Here is a 20087-nt window from a genome sequence, read left to right as displayed (position 1 = left end):
GCTCGTGGCACCTTTTCTATCGCGGTGTGGTCGTACAGACGGACACCGGTGATCTAACTGAATCTGTTGTATACTGCTATAACATCTTAGAAATAAAGCGCATTTTGGAGAGTAGCATTATTGAACATCTCGTTGCTGATCACGTCCCTTTGGGGCACAAGGGCACGGACATAAGTTCTGATCCCCCTGACAAAAATTGTTTGGTGAAATACGTGGGATGTCTGCCAGAGTGACAGTCTGTACATGTTCACCGTTTCCTCCTCTTACACTAACTGGTATTGACAAAGCTGGTCGACTTCATTGTTCGGCCATTGAAGTACAAACACCCCCCCCCCCCCAAGTCGAATGGTATAGCCTACTACTTGAAGCACACAACAAAGATAATACGCATTCCTTCGCAGTCAGACGGATAGTATGTATGGAATGTAGACAGGACGTAACTACTTCAGTGATGTAGTTCGAAAGCACAAAGGCGTATGTCCACGTGATTTGACTTCCCGCGAAAACTTTCTATCATCAGTGATTGCCAGCAGCGACTGGAACAAAGCGAACCACGTAAAACATCATACTAAAAACAAACCAAAAGACAATAATTGTACTTTCTTAGCTGTCTTTTTTTTATTTTCAGTAAACCAACAACAGCCCGTTTTTAAATGATAAAAAAAAGGTTGTATTCGGCTCAAAATGTAGGGAAATGATGCAAAATATATGATGGAAAATATGATGAAGACATTTCTGGCAAAAACCCTTTGTTTAAACATGTAAATGCTACGGAACGTAGTTACGTAATGACACCCAGTTGGGACTTACTTAGATGAACAATGGGACAGTATTATGTTATAGCTGCATACGGAAATGGCACTTTATATAATTATGGTTTTAGCAATTATGTTACTTCTTTTAAGGAAAAATTTTATGGAAAAAAATGTTAAATGAAAATTTAAGTAGCCTTAACCAGAATCTTAAGTTTTGAAAGGGTAGACCAAATATGGAGCTGCTCTTGAATTAATACATACGATAATGGATTGTATGATAACTGGCATGGAAACGAAGGTCCAGCCCCTTAAAGGTACCTGCGATTTTTGCTGGTCGCCATAACTAAACGTGTCCTAGAACTGAGGGTCGAATGAGATGTTAATTGGATTCTAACTTGGAAATAACTGACCTTGGTCCCTGGTCTATTTTACGTTCCTTATCATTTGAAGTCCATGCTACATCACAGCATTCTCTAGTTTGTAGGACAACAACTACACAAAACAGTCAAGTTCTGAAACCATAACATATTCACATTTTCTGCTACATTTTGAAAGTATGACTATTTTAACTTAAGCTAGTCTTTTACCAGTCGTTCCCTGCAATAACTTATGCAGGTTAGAACAACATGGAGGGGATGGGGATGACTTAGAGGGTTATAAATCGTTTACTATGTGCATTTTCAACAACCAAACTTCTTAAGGTAACCCTGATGGTGTCATTTTTCTATCGTTTGACCACTAGACACCAAAACTCTATATTACACTAGCTTTTGAGGTAGTGACACTTCTTATTAGAAGTACTTATAAACAAAGTTTGATCATGACATTTAATGTAATTCAATCAAAATATACATCATCGTTAAAAACTTAATAGAGCAGTGCTTTCATCTTAAAATGAAACAGATTCGGAAAACTTTTTTCAAAGTAGTCATACCCCCCCACCAAAAAAACTGCTTCATAAATTACTCCTCAATTATCCTCAAAATCACTCTTTCCAACGAACAATATCAAAGTTTGAATAACTAGAACTTTGGCAACATTTGCAAACACTATTAACTTTTACTTAACTATAAAATCTTTATAGAATGAAATAGAAGTTAGAATATGGATGCCCAGGTTTGGTTCTTAAGATACCTAAGTAATAATGAATGCATATTGCATGGATAAAGGAATAAAAAATTGTGTCAACAATTTGATACTTTTGCTCTCTGAAATTGTTCTGTTCTACAAAGAAAATTCATAGACAAAAAACTGATGATATAATATTGAAGCAACAATTAGTGTCGAGTTTCAGTTCCCCTCACCCCCCCTCCAACCCCTCCCCCATTTCTATGACAGATCTGAGTAATAACATACAGTTGGATCCATGTAGAAATCTCCATGTATCCTCCTCTCAACATAAACTAAAAAACTTCTCCAATAAGCCCGCTTTATGATGGACCTTCAACGGTTAAACTTTCAATTCGAATACAAATGTGTTGTGTACTAGTATATAAAAAAAAGAGGGTGAGAAAGTAACATTTTCTTCAAAAGCCATGCAGATGAAAAAGAAATAGTGTACAGGCTCTTTTAGTATAGATTTAAAAAAAAAAAAAAAAAAGATTATGCCAAAAAAAGGTAAGTTATTTACATACTTTAAAAGTAAATTGGAAGCAGGGCACAACCCATTTCGCTCTCTGTAAAATTTAACAAAAATTCTGTATAAATCTTTCCGTTTTTCTTCTCAAAATTAGACCATCTCTTTTTAACTTTTCTTTCTTTATATAAAATACACATTGCAACAGACCAAGTGATAACTGTATATTCTACAAAAAAAAGCGAAAGAAAATGAAAAAATTTACAGAACTGTACAAAGAATCATGGGAAGAACACACTTTTTTTTGTCTCCCTGCCATATGGGCCTGCCCATTTCCCACGCTCAAATAGATCTCTCTCTCTCTCTCTGTTGTACCCAGTACACATGGGAGCTATCCCTAACACCTTCACAAACCTCTCAGCTGCTTAAACATTACAACATCCATTCCTTTCTACATATACAAAGTGGTTATAATTTATACACTGAAGACTAACACCCCCGATGGTGTTCCCAAACAACTGTTTCACCGTTGCCTCAGCTGCCTGAGCCGGGCTAACAGTTCCTTGTGCCGTCGGGCCTGAATTTCCTTCTCCTGAGCTAACTTACTGTGATCCTTTCTCAGTGACATAACATAGGTCCTTGATTTTTCTAAAATGACTACTTTGGAGGCACGTTCCTTTGATTCAAGCTCTGGGATGCGATCTCGTAACCTAAAGAACGCGCTGCGGAGGTCTTCTCTTCGCTTCCTTTCCAAAACGTTGTGATTGACTCTCTTGTCACAGTCTTCAGAGTCTGATGCAGAGTGGCTACCACTTTGACTAGAACACCTGCTACTGTTTTTACTACTACCACGGCTACTTGCTGGGTTGTACATGCTACCAAGACCCCTCGATTTTGGATCCCAAGATTCCAACGCATTCTTTAGTGCTATGGGATTTACTCCTTCGTTCATCCTTTTTCTCTTCACGAGACTGTGCGATAGTGACGAACAAGAACTCTTGCTCCGCTTTAGTGACCTACCAAGTTTGCTCAAATGTTTGGGACCTGGTTTAGCGTAATCATGCTCTGGATTAGACACCTCGTACATGCGCCTGTGTTTGTGCTTGTGAGAGTCCTTCTTGGTGGTGGAAGATGAAGACCTTTTCTTTTCCTCAGGAGTGCTCTCGATGGTTGCTATGGTGACAACATCAATTTCTTCTTCTAAAGATTGAAAAGAGATTGATAAAATTTAATAGAGGAACAACAATATCACAGAAAAATCCTTCATAACAGAAGGAACGTTTACTGGTTTTTGTGAAACATGGCCTCAATTTCCACACTTAGGCCCCACCCACCTCTTACTGCATGGCAAGCATCACATAACTAATCAACCCCCTCCTCCGACCCTTCTACTCCCTCACCTTCTCAAGACATCACATGTTAAGTCTGAACTTCAATTCATCTAGGTCATTACTTGTCCTATTTCCGGAAAGTTCAACGTTGTTTTCAAATTTTACTTTCTCAAAGTCAAATGTTTTAACAGGAACAAAAGACCGGAAATAAACGTTTAACTCTTGTATTCAAGTGTAAGGTGAAGTTACAAATTTCATACTATATTAAAATGCAAATGAATCGCATGACAAAGTTACACCTATTGACCAATCAGGGAACAGGATTCTAGGACGCCTTTGACAAGCACCGTGGTGCGAAAGAGCGACGCATTATTCAAACTCGAATTATGGGATAATAGATTTACATTTTGCCGTACGAATTTTCTATAGAAAGTGAATAAAATCTTGCTGGAATTTATGTGATAAAATGGATTCCTTTTACGTTAACTAAAATCTAATTCTTTAGACGTGCTGGTTAGTGGACGCGTATTATAGCCTTATTCTACGCAAAAGTGTGTGTCATACTCAGAAACACGTATGATATACAGCAATGCTTATAACTATATAATTATGCAAGCGGCGTTCAGACGATTTTTAACAAGGGCTTCCTGCACACTGTGGTAGAAACACTAATATACCCAACAAGCCCGTCGTCTATCTAATGATAACGTCTGCTTTTCAGACATATGGGAATCGAGATTACTCAAACACGAATCCAGAAAGACAGACAGGAGTGATAAGTTATTCGCGGCAGACAATGAATTAGGTTATGAAGCACTCGCCGCTAAGCATGCCAGCCTCATAGTACTACTACTACTACGAGTGGTTCGTATATCTCGAGTGCCTTAACGCTAGATATATGATAAACCAGACAGTCTAACACACGCCAAGCCTCTGTAAAATGATTGATTACGAGAGACATTGATTGTTTCCAATTGGAATTTTTTAGTCGCAGGTTACATAGATACGTAAAATATAATTTAAAGCAAGTCAAGGCTGTGAAAGTTCCATACAAATCGAAGGAACTCTGACCGCGTTTTTATCAAAAGTCGTATTTAAATTATTTATTCCTATCAAACAAAATGGAGTAGCCCTTGCCTTAAAATATGCTTAGTCTGTACAACGGGGCGTATCGCGGTCTTTTTATGTCGCATGTGTTACACACACATGCAGGGTATTGCGCAATCTTTCAATATGGAACCCATATGGATTTTACATGTGAAGTAGTGTCCGATACGGCGATAGGAGAGACTGCCGTTATGAAATTCAACCTCTAAAATACGGATGAAACATAACTTTCGATGTCTACTGTGGGTCCTGATACAATGTTCTTTCTCTTTATGTAATTTTTACTACACAATTTTTGCAAATTAGCATCGCCTGCGCCTTTTTTAGTAAAGCCTGGATGAAGTAACTCCCTGCGTCACCGAATGCATTTCACTGTATGACTGTATGCACAACCGTACATAGTGGATGTATTGGTATTACTACTCGAACTAGGAATTTAAACTGCTAATTAGACTTTACTAGAAATTGTAGCACTCATATTAAGTTAAAACTCATAAGCCCAAACTTTCACAGTTGGTACAAGAAGTTCAACACATTCTAAGCATAAATATTTCGACTTTCTGTTACCTTCCACTATGACTCACTATAGCCTAGGCCTACTACTACTAGGCTAGGCCTAGGTACTATTACTACTATTACTTATTGCAATTTAGATGACTCAGTGGAATAAGTCAATGTTAATTGTTAGGCTTAGTTATACATTTTGTACTTGTTTTAAATTGTCCAGAACACAAGTTGCTCATAAAGGTGAAAAATGAGTGAGACATTACTCAATGAGTCAAACCAAAATGTCAGACCAACTTACCAGAATCAGAGTGTGAAGATGACTGGCTTCCTATGTTGAGGTCCAAATGTGTTTCTGTCATTGATAACGGGTATGGAAAGACTGTTGTTGGATCAACACAATCTGAGGGTTGGTTAAATTCTTGGTACAAGTTCTCCTGCGTTGTTTTGGAACGATTCACATCCAGTTTTTCACTGTCTTTCAGTAGCAACTTTTTGTAAGCACTCCACATACAATCTTGTATCAAACTCACTTTCAGTTCACTTTTGGGTTTCACAGGAGCTGCACATTGAATAGGTTTTAACATGTCTAGTTCACAGTCCAATTCGAGAAGAGGTGTAATGTCTACACTATGTTCTGGTTGCCAAGACATTTGGTCTTCACCAAAATCAAGTCCTGAATCTGACCTAGTTTCATGCCAATCCTTGTCCCCAATGTCAGATTTACTGTCTGGGCTCAGAGGTGGAGTAGGGTAAATACTCTCAGTTTCTTCTAGTCCAAACTTTGTCCAAATATCATCACCAGGGGTGGCCCCCGAATCACTTAACCAGCCAGGAATGCCATATTCCTCCACTTCAATCGTCTCCATAGGTGGGACTGCACGACCACAGTCAACTCTCAAGGCACACACTGAAGTCATTTTTTGTAGCACAAAAGAATACCAGAACCTGGGAAATCAATCAGAATGCATTTGTAAGGACATGAAGCTTTCACTATTCACTGGTCACATCACTTGTAGCATTTGAAGTTAAGAAGAGCTTCGCCCAGGCCTACCATGATCACTGAGGTGACCAGTCCAAAAGTTCTTTCCTAAGCCTAGCAGTAATATATACTGGCGTAACAATGCATTAAATTGAGGGAAGTGGTCTGCTTGTAGTTGTAACTTGTAATGGACAGAGACTAACTAGGTGATAGATGTAGCAATAAGCACCATAAGATATAGCTGTACCAAGGATCGAGGTTAAACAGTTAACTATGTAAGACAAGGTAGCATTACACAACCAGTACCATTACTAGCACAACTTGTACTACTTACTAGTAGTAGTAGGCCTAGTACAACTACACAGTATACTACTAATACTAGGCGTAGCCTAGTACTAGTATTAGCGTTAAACTGGGTAGACATTAGCCCTACCATCACTATGGATACACACCTATACTTCGAAATTATCAAGTTGACATGGCTGAAGGTATTTGAGACACTTTCCCATTAAGACAATCCTGTTAAAAATAACTAGAAATAACTTCATGCATACTGCCATGTAGGCCTGTCTAGGGCCCTAGAAGTTAAACTCAATAGGCCTAGTACTTCTACTTGCAAGTAGTAGTAACTAATACTATAACTTAAAAGCATATGCCGTGTTCCACTGCAATATTACAAAAGCCTAGTATCACTTACTGAAGGAAATGCGAGGTAAAACAGTGAATTCTTACCGAAGTGAGCCAAACTTCACACCCTTCAAAGCGAAAATCACAGGGAAAATAACGGTAATATATGTTTATATATCCAAGGTATGTCCCGTGTTTGAGTTTAAATCCGTTCCGGAGATAGTGAAAACTTTCGGCGCAACCGTGATGGGAAAGTGTGTAACACTGAAGTCGACGAATTGAGCTATCCAGTGAGTGACAGAATTAAATGCTACTAAACATATATCATTCATGTATTATCGCATATATTACTTTGGCGGGAAGTGAGACTGTATTACTCCGCCCATTAACTTCGTGAATGGGTAACAGATGCCTTTTTACTATTAACTTCGTGAATGGTAAGATGTCTGTAAAGCTTGAAATATCCAATTCTCTTCAGCTAGCTTACTGGAGATATGCGAGACTGCTTAGCAGAAGAAATTTCTACAATAATTCAGCAAATGTGGCTTTCTATAGAACTTGGAGAAAATAGGTGATAACAGGTATGCTTTTTTTGCAGCGTAGGATACTTAATTTTTAGTAGGCGTGACTTAGTGGAGAGCGGGAAATCGAACGCCAATGAGCGCCAATGGATCGACCCATTATGTTGTAGGGATGCTATGTGTAGATGGGTTGTACAAAATCTTACAACAAAAGGATTAGTGATTTCCAGACAACGATTTACTTTCACAGCCAATATACGCTCACTGGATATTGCAGCATTTTGAAAGGTTGAAACGCTGTTATTCTCTCCTCCGTAGTATGTAGTATCGCTATGTTGTCACTGTGGCAAATCTGTTCACATTGCGGATTTCCTGGTATCAATCTCTGTCACAAGTTGAAGAATACCTTATCAAAACTTGTCTTTTTTTCAGATGGAACTAAAAGTAAATTGAGCAATACAACACGAGTTAATTTGCTTGAAACTTCAGATTTATTGATCTACATTACAAAAGAGAGTAGTATTGTTTGCCAATGAAACTACTAAAATTGTTTGTGAAAATGAGTTTTGGAACAAAAGACTGACATGGTGGATTTATGTAACGTACTTGGTATCGATGTCAGCGAATAAAGACGGGAAATAAAGATTTCAACTGTGTTCAATAGGTATGCACCGAATATAGAAATCACCTTACGTAAAGATTTAGTGAGACACTCATATTGACGACAGGGAGGCATTTGATTACTTCATAATGAAAGCGGTGGAATACTCGATCCTCTTCCATTTATTTGTTCTCCCCCTCCCCCCCTCTCTTTCTTCTACCCATTAACTGATTCCCAAGATATGAAAAGACCCTTGAATCAGGGTCCGCGACCCCTGGAGGAAGGTGGTGAGCCCCAATCATTTTCAGAATACCGCTTGACAGTGGGCCTGAAGGATCAAAATCATTGAACAATGCCCCTATACTCCCACCCCCCCCCCCTTCCCAACCCATTCCATTGCAAACCTGTGCCGGTACATTGCTTAGCTGAACTGGGTCTGGCATCAACTGTACGAGGACTACTAGGCCTATTGGACAAGATAAAGTGCCTTTACACTGCCTGAACAATACAATGGGTACCCAGTGGGAGATTGTTTGATTCGGAAGTTAATACTTGTTAAAGAAAAACAAACAATGAGGCATACCGATACACCACACCGCGGAGTTTGTTCAACACTACTTATCAAACGGGGCTTTGATATTAACTTAAATCTAGATAAGAATAGTTGTTAAGGTATGAATGGAGTGTACAAGCACAGCTGAGAAGCTGTAAGTTCAAATAATGCTACTCATCACCACCACGGTAGAGTTCTCTACATTATGTAGGACAATAAGACCAATCAATGAACAGTTGCGAAAGACCAATAGGATGACTTAGCGTCAGTAAAACCATTCCTTTCAGCTATCAACATATCAGTGTTGGAGCAATAGAGACCCCTTACTAAGGAAAAGAGGGGAAGGGAGTGAAGGAAGGGGGTTGTACTCTAATGAAATTCACAGCACAATAAAACATAGTTAAGGTTAGGCTAGGTTATCACATGACAATACTCGGTAAAATGTCACGTATATAGTGTAGCTTGGTTTTACATCACTTGATTGGGAGGGTTTGGGTTGTCATGACTACCTGCTACTATCTTCGCTTCCCCGGGAACCATGCAATGGTTTTGGTTTAAGGTTTTAGGTGTCCATATGCGAATTTGAATATTACCTAATACAGGAATCGGGGTTGCTTAGAACAAACGGTCCCCTTGTGGGCCTATTAACCTATAATACACTCAATTTAATTTTGAACTATTATACGCTAGTAAGATTTTTAAAAGGAGGGGGTGATGGTCCTTGGGTCGTTGAAGCCGACTTCAATGTAGGGGTGAGGAAGCCCCTCCCCCACCCCCTCCCCAGAAGTAAAATTAATGGTGGAATGGTTCATTCTGATGCGTCTATATTTGGGCTGCAATTAGGTCTATACAAGTAAGGTTCTATATTTATTGCTCCTTTTGAACTTGTTCGGCGTTGAAAAGGAGTGTACACCCGCCCCCTCCCTCCCCTTGTATCTGTGCCCCAGTATTGTAATTCGGTAAACAAACACCAACATATACACATTAAAAAACTGTAGAAATAGTCTCCAATTCGTTTATCTTCCTCAGTGTGTTCCCGTGAAGTATTTAAATCGATGACATAATCCCAGTTCTTTTGTATCGCAAAAAAAGGATAAGGTGACCAAGTTAGCCAAATAACTTTAAAATTGGTGTTTGCTTGGGTAGCCAGCCTATCAAACAGCTACACTGAAAACTCAATATTTGTCAGGAACCTTGTGGTAATTTGCTTTCGGTTGTTTTTGACATTGTAAAGATCACTACTACCGAAGACTATAATAAGTATGAATAGTAAGCAGACGCTTCTGTACAAGTAAAGATAATGCGTGTTGTTGTACCGAATAACCACAATTGTAAATAAGGTGACGAAAACTCACAATAGTAGTGAACAATTCAATTGATTAATCAAAAAGAGCTAGCGATTTAAAAAGTATACCGTCAATGATTTTGCGGCAACTTGGAACTTTGTTGTATCAAAAGCCAAAGAACAAAGTCACTGATTATTCCACGGTTTGTAACTGATGAGGATAGAGGCTAATGAAGCATGTTTGCATCTAGGTAAGATATACAAATCGAGGCTAAAGATGGGGTCATAGTTACGAAAACAAAATAAGTTCATATGACAATGATACACCCTCACTCAGCCCCCCCCCCAACTCCCTAACATATACCGTAGGGTAACCTTGTGTCCGAGGAGTTATGTCTAGTAAACAATCACGACCCCCCCCCCCACCACCCCATATCCCCCAGCGCCCCACATTCCATCTGATTATTTGTTGGTTGTTTGTATTTTCTTTATTTCGTTTGTGAGCGTTTTCAGTTCCTGTGTGAGTATGGGGACCAGACTTGAACATAGGGATAGAGGGGACGAGGGGGGGGGGTGGACTGCCATGAAAGCTATATTCATTATCTTAAATATAGCTATGCTATGAAAGTACCACTTCTTTCCATTTGAGTCACCTGGGTGACCTGGCGAATGTTTATTACTGTTTATTACGTCATCAAATTATGTTGAGCTGATATATACACATACTGAAAATTATCAAATACTAAGAGCACTAGCTTACAAATGATGTGTACGTAAGATCAAGACGATTATATACCAGTGCGTATTCAAATATTTGAGGAATTAACACGGTGTATGAATCGTTTTTATTTCGGAAGCGAGAACTGAGATTTTCACATCCAAAGTCCACTAAACTTAATGGGGTACAAGGAAGAGGGCTACACGGAACGGAACGTTCAGCCTGACGGTATATAGGCCTATACTAAACCTACTATAGTTTTCTTGAGGTAAAACCGTCACAGTGTTATACAGTATCGGTGTATGTGGGGCGGGGGGGGGGGGGCTGAGAGTGCATCGACTGTTGTTTGGTCTTCCTGCCCAGGCACCATCTAAGTTGGGTGATTTGTAAAAAATTAAATTAAAAAAAAAAATGGTTTAATTCTTCGGCATCTTTGTTGCCTTCGTCCTGTTTTGAGCTGGTTTCGATGAAGGATTTGAACACTCAGTAAAGTTTTCTTGACGTTTGAAGATTCTGCTAGGATCGATACAAAAGACCCGTAAAAAAATATAATATGCCCTAAATTTTAACTTTTATGCATGCTTCACTATAACGTACGCTGCCTGAAACGCTGCCTAAACCCAAGAATTGTTGTGAAGTTACTAATTTAATTTTGGCGAGGTGGATGGCAGGGGTTGGAAGAGACAAAATTTTTCAAGAAGATAAAAAAGGGCTTAAAATGTTAACAAACAGTTTATGTACATCAAAGTCTATAGTCTATAGTATTAATGAATACTTTGATAACAGCAGCTATTAGCGGTATTCTGTATCACTATTCTTACATTATGTATACCTTCTATATGAATTGTGACATCAACACATGTCTTCTTGACACGATTGTAGGTTATAATAGAAAATGCGTATCATTTGTTTGTAAAACACTTGAGACCATCCGACCAAACACCAGTTCTTCAAGTAGGCATATCCTTTTGAGTCCAACGTTCAAGAAGAAAGAATAAAGTTATACACTCGACTCTAGACCGCAATATATAGGTCTGGGGTAAAACTTATATTTGTATTACAACGAACGACACTTGGAACTATTGCCTGCGCAGCGGGTCTCGATACATACAATGCCAAAACGATTCAGTCCCTGTAAACAAATATATAAATCGTCACTACGGTAGCCGGACCGACGAAGTAAGGAACGCTAAGTGGGACAAAGTATATAGTTGAACGGTATTTGCTATAGAAGTCTATAACGTACGATTCTCCTTTTCTGATTTGAGACACAGATTGGGGTTGGTGGAATTGATGTCGTATGTAACAATGTGAAGGTCTGTGTCTAATCATTTATCTTTCACTGATAAGGGTCTAGCTTGTCTCCACGATTATCGAGTCTATGGGGTATAATGTGTGCAAACATATTGCTCACTTTTTATTGGCTGAAGTTGCATGAAGGTGTCTGCTACAAGTTTGCGGAAAATTCCCCTCAATTCCTCTTTCAGTAAATGTAAGCTTGCCCCCCCCCCCCCCTTGTATCTCCTACTTGTAGGCTTATATTATAACTGGCAATATGACGCTACGTAACATACGATATACTCAACATGAAGAACATGTAAAGCTTACTAAAGAATACATTTTAAGAAAACTCTTCACCTCACGATAGAGCCTGGAAAAGAAAACCACTTGATCCAATCTAAACCCCACCCAGCCCCCTTACAATCGATACTGTAACCGATGTAAAGTCACACAAGAATGTGCAAAACAAACTAATTTACGAGATTATCTTTTTTCGCACAAAGATTGCTTTAGTTGCGAGTTCCTTTATAGCTGAACTTAAGTAGCTAATTGTTGTCATATTTACTCTTTTCATTAATGATCTTCTTTACTAAAAATATTTTCTCAAACAGGTGCTTCTGTTACACAGAATCACTAAATAATGACAACAAAAAAGTGTTGACTGCTGTTTTTTGTTCGTTCATACTGAAATCTCTGACAAAAAGAGTCTTAAAATTCCTGCATAGTTTTACCCAAAAGAAGAATAAAGTATATAAGCATTCCATAAGGTTGCTGACGCCAACGGTTCAGTGAAATATACTAAGACCATGTACCGTGGGTGTGCTTCACACTGCGTACCTCTCCCTACCTCTGTAACTGTGGCCTTTGCCTACTACAACTCAAACCTGTAACTAACGGTGCTGTACGCAGACAATGGTGTAAATCTTGGCGAGTTCAGCTGTTTCATTCATACCTTATCAGGTTAATTATCATATCAGCTGATGTTACCGGCATATTTATAGTCAAAGTTCATTCTTTATACAGCCTGGTTCTGTACGTATATATATACGGACTCAGATTCGATCCGTGTGCAACACTTCTCATATAATTTCGGTAATCTTACGCAAGATTGCGCAAGTTTAGAACAAGCTATCAAGGGCAGTTGAGGGGGAAGTCGACAGGCTAGAACTCAACCGGGTCATCCGGTTAACTGTATTAGGCTAAAGCTCAATTGTCGGGAAAGAAATTCCGGTGTAGTCTGTCTGCATGGTCACAATGGACTTCACTTATCGGAGGATTCAAATGGTTCCACAAACGTACACTAAAATTACACCGGCTGTCTTTCTTTACTCTCGTCCCTCCCAACCTTCTCCTCAACCCCCCCCCCCCCCACACACACACACACATATATCCAGCTCAAACGGACGTTTAGAAAGTGCCCGAAGTGAGCTCTCTGCTTAGAAGAGTCATAAAGAAACAAGAATTGGTATAGATAAGACTGTGACCGTTTTCACCAACAAGTTATACATATAATGGTATAGAACGAACGTGCTGGTATAGAACATCGGCGTAAATTTTGACAATAACAGTAGGTTCACTTTGGCCAACATCATCGGTATAGAGAGAGTAGCTAATCTTGTCAATAAATTGTGACTGTTATGAGGCTACATGCATGTCGACACCTTCTTGAGCACGACGCACCTTGTGTGGTACAAGGAGATTGGAATGAAGATGGCTAAGATTGACAGGTGGTTACGTCACATTTAGTTTCATCTTCGGAAGTGATGTGTCTTATATATATATATATATATATATATATATATATATATATATATATATATATATATATATATATATATATATATATATAAATATATATATAAGTCACCCAAGAAATCCAAACAACTTGATTCACTCTCAATCCCTTCAGTCCCAAAACCCCCCCCCCCTCACATGGAGACTGGATTACCTACAAGTGAGTATCTTGTTATAGTATTTGCGCTATATAAGGAACCATATTAATAATAATAATAATAATATCACGATTCACTCGGTATGCCGCGATCCTTCTCGCAAGTTTCGTCAGTTAAAATGATCTGTTGTCGTGTCGCAGTAGCATATATTTACTAATTAAAATCATGCTACATAATAGTATACACTATCTGTCGAGTCTACATTATCTGCAGTTATTATAGTGGTACTGAAATTAGTAAGAGAATTTTCTAACCAGCAAACTTATACTTCACTGGTTTTACATATATCAAAAGCTGGTAGAGCATAACAATAGTATATGTATATATACTATATACGCACTTAATAATACTAGAGCTCGAACGATGCTAGTCATATATAATGAGGCCCACACGGGCGACGTTGTACTTAAACACAGACAACGACAATTGTATAGCTATGGCTTTACCAATAACCACGTCGCTGGATTAATTCCCACATAAACATAGAAGCTCAATTTATAGTGCAAGACTGTCTGAATAATATGGAATTGTAAACTGAGATTCAGCGAGATAAATACTGTCAATATATAATACCGAAAGAGGTGGTACCAGATTATATAGTTTATATGCTACGCCGCTTGCTCTGAAAAGCATAAATTTGCAAAATGTACTTTTGAACATACACGCTTCAATCCATCGTGTATTGCGCAATTTCCACAGTCACGCCGGTTCCACGTGGATGTACGGTGTGTCGCAATGCAGCTCCCGGGTTGAGCAATACTGTAGTCAGGTTCAAAGTGTTCTCAAATATGCAATACCGATAGCGTTGATAATTACGGATACATAATATACTGCGTCACGTATGTAGCATCATGGAAGTATTGTATAAAACTGGAATATACCGGTGGGAAGCAGACAGTCCCTGGAATAAATTTGTTTCAAAGTGGGGTGTTTTTATAGCAGAAGGTAGACAAGTCCTTTTCAATATCATAATTCGTTTGTAAGTTCTGCAGATCTGGAGGAACCAAAATCACTTCAACATTTGATTTATTTGGTGTCATTATCTTGATTGTATATCTGAACAATACAACCCAATAATAGGTCAAGAAAGGCATTTACGAACATATTAATAAACATGGGGGGGACTGGATTGGGCAAGAGGAGATTGGGGATTAACACGGTATACAACAGTCATGTGAGCTATCATCACATACCGCAGAAAAAATATCTGCATTCTTTGCATGTTGCCTTCAAGTGAATGGGGTGTTACCAAGCCTGGGTGTTGTCTTGGGAGTAGATGGGGTGGCTGGTAGGGTGAGGGGATGGAGATAGCATCACCCGTGCGAGTCGAGGGCTGTCGAAATTGTTGACTATATGATGAGTGCAACTGTATTTACCTTCATATGACGACGCGTTTCTCATATTTATTTATATATATATATATATATATATATATATATATATATATATATATATATATATATATATATATATATATATATATATATATATATATGTAAGTTAATATCTGGACTTTTTGTGGAACCGCTTCTTCATGCTGTATATAAATTCTCTGATGGTCTCCAGCATAAATAGTTGGTCATGTGTGTGAAACACACTGTTTGACAGTATAACGGTACATTAATACACTGAATTGCCACTCTGAATGGTGACCATGGCATGTAACGGTCTGTGGAATATACCCAAGTACGCTACGTGGTGGGTACTATAGTATGATGATGGTTCATTATCATTGAATACTATAGTTCCATAAACTAGCCGTATACAGTACAGTTGTATTGGTAGGGATTATTATGGTATAGCGTCAATGTGTCAAACAGATGTGGTTATAAATCAAAATGGCAATGTGATATAACGATTATGTCAAATTATGTCAGGGGAGTTATTAAAATGGACAAGTTGAATACAAGCTCACTATTGGTATAAAACTTGGCAGGTAAACAGTAAAAAAATGCATTGTGAGAGCCCACTTCAGTCATTTGGGTATACCGGGCCGCATTATCATAGTACAACATTCCATGGTCTGATAATACATGTTGATGTTAATGACATGCTGGTATTTAAGTATTGGCACATGCAGGATAGATGTACCCCTGGATGGATTGTTTGAAGTGTGCAAACTTTGCCGCCGTGTGTGTGTGTGTGGGTGTGACAAGTTACCAATAACCATAATGTTAAGTGTTAAGGGCTTAAGTCGTGTGAGAGAGTCTTGACCTTGAACAAGACTGTAAACCTTCAACTTAACTTAACTTAGTCCTGTTAAAGCTGAGTATGTTGTTCTAGCCCCCCCCCACCTTCCCCCACCCTCTCTCCATCCTACCACCCATCGAAATTAGAAGTGCGCAAGCTGAATGTACTGAAAGTTCAGAGATGTAACTTTCATTAACTTATCTATAATATGTTATGTGATATTATGTTACGGTATGGTACGGTAGTGCAGATTAAAGCGAAGCATAGGCTTTGAGGCGAAGCCGGTTAAAATCAATGCGTATCAATTAATCCCCTGAGTCGTAAGTTAATGAAAGTAACCCTAACGTCATAAAAACATAAACACTTATATTTAAAGCAACCATTCGCTGTTAGCGAAGACAAGCTTAAGTTAAGTATGGACCCAAAATATGCTAGACACTCAAGCAATAATGGCCACTCATATTCGACTCTCTACATAGATATTATTCCAGATCATCAGTCCTCCACCACGCCCTAAAGCAGGCCCCTGGCCAGGGATTCTGAGTTTGGGGCACCCAGCAATAAAGGTGGGGCACAAACAATTTGTGGACGGGTATAAATATACGGTGAAGCTTTTGTTTTACACAATGACTGTGGCACAACTAGGGGGACACAGTATAGTCTGCAGGGGGGGGGGGGTAATCTCGTCCCCCCAGCCTGATTACGGGCCTGTTGCCTTGTCTGAGATAGCTTGTCTATATTTTATCCCAGCTCCCCATTCTGAGAATGAGGCTAGTAATCCTCACCGAGTCTACTCTAAGAATAGTCTGAGTATCACGTTCACTATACCGTAGTACTGAGTATTAAAACCGACTACGAGAAAAGGTTGGTTCGGAAGTATTCCAGGAAGCATGGATCACAGTCTTCTGTTTCCGTCTGGTTTCGACATCATCTTTCCCGGGACAAGTGTAACCCATTTCCATGACTTGATTTTAGGATCATAGGATAACATTGCTTATATGCGCGTAAACGATGAGGCTATACTATACACAATGCATTCGAAGATGAGAAGGAAAAAAAAAACATTTAAACGAAATGCGATGAAACTTTTGTGTTAGATTCACATATATCGAATCAATTTCAGTATTGATGAGTGCATAAGGTAGCATACTCCATATATAATTGCCCAATTGACTTACACACTAAATCATAAACACAATGTGGTCTCTTAGTTCTTGTTGAAGTTCTCACTACTAGCTAAACCCTACCTCATCACTGGATGGATAAAATGTTGGCCCAATAATGACACCATCAATTTTCCGTATATTGACCATGACGATTTTTTTTTTTCGATATGAGAGCTTGAAGTTTTCGTCACTTCGTAAACAAACCTCTTCACTCAGTATAGTAAAACATTTTCGTGCGCTGCTCCCGGGAGGCCTAAAGTGGCCTAAAATTGCCTCAATTGACCAAATGTTTGCACCACATGTGCTTCCTTTCATGCTCTGCAACATCAAAGCCACAATTTAAAAAAAAAATATTTGCACTTTGATAACATGTCATAAAAGATGTTCTCCCTGATGCTTTTCGGGACTTTCCATGATAGAGTACACTCGGGCGGATTGACATTGGTTCTATATAAATAGAGTATACCAACATACTAACTCATTGTGGGGCTAGCTCGACCTATGAATGGATATGTTAACACCGGGAGTATAGTACAAAACGGAAGGCATACTAGATGCAAAAGAATCCGTTCCTAAGCACAAAGGACTTCCGGTAAGTAGTTATTCCACGAAATTACCCTGGGAATAATGTAGAGCGGATATACAGTACTTCCGGTGATTAAAAGAAAAAGAAAAAAAGGAAAAGGAAAAGGCAAATACAAAAAAAAGGAGACAAAAAATTAATAATGATGAAAATAGTAGATATGCATGTAGCGTGAGTTAATTCTATAACAACTTAACCTCGTTAAGCCGTCTCCTGTGGGAGGACGCCGGAACAGAATTGTGACTTCGTACTACTGAATCTATAGGGAGATATGTCTCACAGAGGGCTTGGTGAATTCTTGGTGCCGAAGGTGATTGGAGGAGAGGGGTAGGGGACCGCGTAGACACATCCCCATCTCTATAACTATAGCTGAGAAGGTTTACAGTCTTGTTCAAGGCTCTCTTACTCGACTTAATAAGTAGTCATTACAACTGCTCCTTGGTAACTTGTCACACCCACACACCAAAGTGTGCACAATTCAACAATCACTCCTGGGGAACTACATCGGGGTGCACGTTGTCAGTCCGACACGTTTTCAGTCCGAAAATAAAATACACGTTTTTAGTCCGAAAAAACGAGTTTTCAGTCCGACACGTTTTCAGTCCGAAAATAAAATACACGTTCTCAGTCCGAAAAAACGAGTTTTCAGTCCGACACGTTTTCAGTCCGAAAATAAAATACACGTTTTCAGTCCGAAAATGAAATACACGTTTTCAGTCCGAAAATGAAATACACGTTTTCAGTCCGAAAATGAAATACACGTTTTCAGTCCGAAAATGAAATACACGTTTTCAGTCCGAAAATGAGATACACGTTTCAGTTAGGGAATGAAAGCAGTTTTAATGCCATAATAACACCAATAAACGGTGACAGCCCGAACTGATAGTAAAAAAATCGATTGAATCTTTTGTATTAAGTCTCACATCACCGGCCTCAACAAAGTCTTGGGACCCTTAACAACTATCAGTTCTACAAACATATGTAATCCGTTCTTCGCTCCTTAATCAGCTTCCTGTATATTCATGGTTTGTTTGGTTCTAATTCCATCAATGCAATTTACACTTTAAACCTAGCGTCATACTTTCATTGTGTTACACTTTGTGCTTTTCATTCGACTGCCAATATTGCTGACGAAGGTCCCAGGGGACCGAAAATTCCAATATATTTTCTAAAACTTTACTCCTTATTTGTCAATTATGAGTATATACGAAAGATTCAATCGATTTCTTTACTATCAGTTCGGGCTGTCACAGTTAATTGGTGATATTATGGCATTAAAACTGCTTTCATTCCCCAACTGAAAACATTTTCGGACTGAAAACGTGTATTTCATTTTCGGACTGAAAACGTGTATTTTATTTTCGGACTGAAAACTTGTCGGACTGAAAACTTGTCGGATTGAGGGGTGTACCCCCTACATCGCACCACATCTACGTGGTCCCTGGGGACTTCCCACAGCCACAAACCAGGCGCACGCAACTAAATTTATAAGTTACCTCGCCAGTCCCCATTTATACACCTGGGTGAAGAGAGGCAGTGGAGATTAGGGGTCTTGCCAAAGGACACCACGTAATGATCAGGCCAGGACTCGAATCTGCAAACCTTATAGATTACGAGTCCACTGCCTTAACCACAACGCTCTATAGCCTCCGTGTCTGCTCCCTGTCACAATATCTTTCTGTTTTCGGAATCATAATTTACAATTTTTCTTATATTTGTTTATTAATTCTCTCCACTACATGGAGAGGAAAGCACATATAGGTCTACGCAAGTTTGACGAGGGAGGGGCGGTCAGATACAGCCCACCGAGACCCCGGATCAATAAGGGAGCCCGGGTAGTAAATGATAATGAATGATGCACTCTCGTGTATGATATGCTTACACCAAACATGAAAACGTATAGTTGTCCCCGCGGCCCCCAGTGTCCTGGGCCTCGCTGTCACTGTATATATGTACGCAATCAATGTGCAGTTCTATGACATAAAGCTATCACCATGGCAACATTCATAACCAATGCATACATGCATGTCAGCTAGGGTAAAACTAACATGCTATCGCTAAATATGAGTTTTGCTGAGGTATTATGTATGAATAACCATATATAATTCACTCTTGCAGGTTGTTCACCATCTGGAAAATTGGGCGTGGAAGAGAATTGATATAGCCTACGGATGTACACTTTTGGGTTTTAGTTTTTTACATACCACCACTCGTAGGCTAAAGAAATAAGGCTATAAAAACGATAGAAAAATTAACCCTCTACTTAATTTCCGTCCCTTGCGGCGACAGTTACACACAGAAGCAAAATGATCCTTTTGGATTCAGCCTTGCCCGGAGATTAGTCCTCAAATATGA

General features: G+C 39.1%; 2 protein-coding genes across 4 annotated transcripts in view; both read right to left on the bottom strand.

The window, feature by feature from the left end:
• LOC139974373 (tRNA dimethylallyltransferase-like) overlaps window positions 1–20087 on the bottom strand; it is a 121183-nt gene that overhangs the window by 27456 nt on the left and 73640 nt on the right. The gene's annotated exons all lie outside the window — the stretch shown is intronic.
• On the bottom strand, window positions 594–7333 carry LOC139974374 (myc protein-like). The gene is made up of 3 exons (XM_071981484.1): window positions 6988–7333; window positions 5575–6221; window positions 594–3531 (listed from the first exon to the last, which is right to left on the bottom strand). The coding sequence occupies exons 2-3, from the start codon at window positions 6191–6193 to the stop codon at window positions 2855–2857; spliced, it is 1296 nt and encodes a 431-aa protein (XP_071837585.1). The 5' UTR covers window positions 6194–6221; window positions 6988–7333; the 3' UTR covers window positions 594–2854.

Source organism: Apostichopus japonicus, chromosome 9, assembly GCF_037975245.1.
Source record: "Apostichopus japonicus isolate 1M-3 chromosome 9, ASM3797524v1, whole genome shotgun sequence".
Taxonomy (NCBI): Eukaryota; Metazoa; Echinodermata; class Holothuroidea; order Aspidochirotida; family Stichopodidae; genus Apostichopus; species Apostichopus japonicus.
This window is presented reverse-complemented; position numbering and strand designations above follow the sequence as displayed.

Excerpts from the sequence above, each read along its gene's own strand:
- LOC139974374 (XM_071981484.1), bottom strand. The coding sequence starts at position 6,193 with ATGACTTCAGTGTGTGCCTTGAGAGTTGACTGTGGTCGTGCAGTCCCA. Across the intron at positions 3,532-5,574 it reads ATCTTCACACTCTGATTCTG|AAGAAGAAATTGATGTTGTC; the intron begins GTAAGTTGGTCT and ends TTCAATCTTTAG.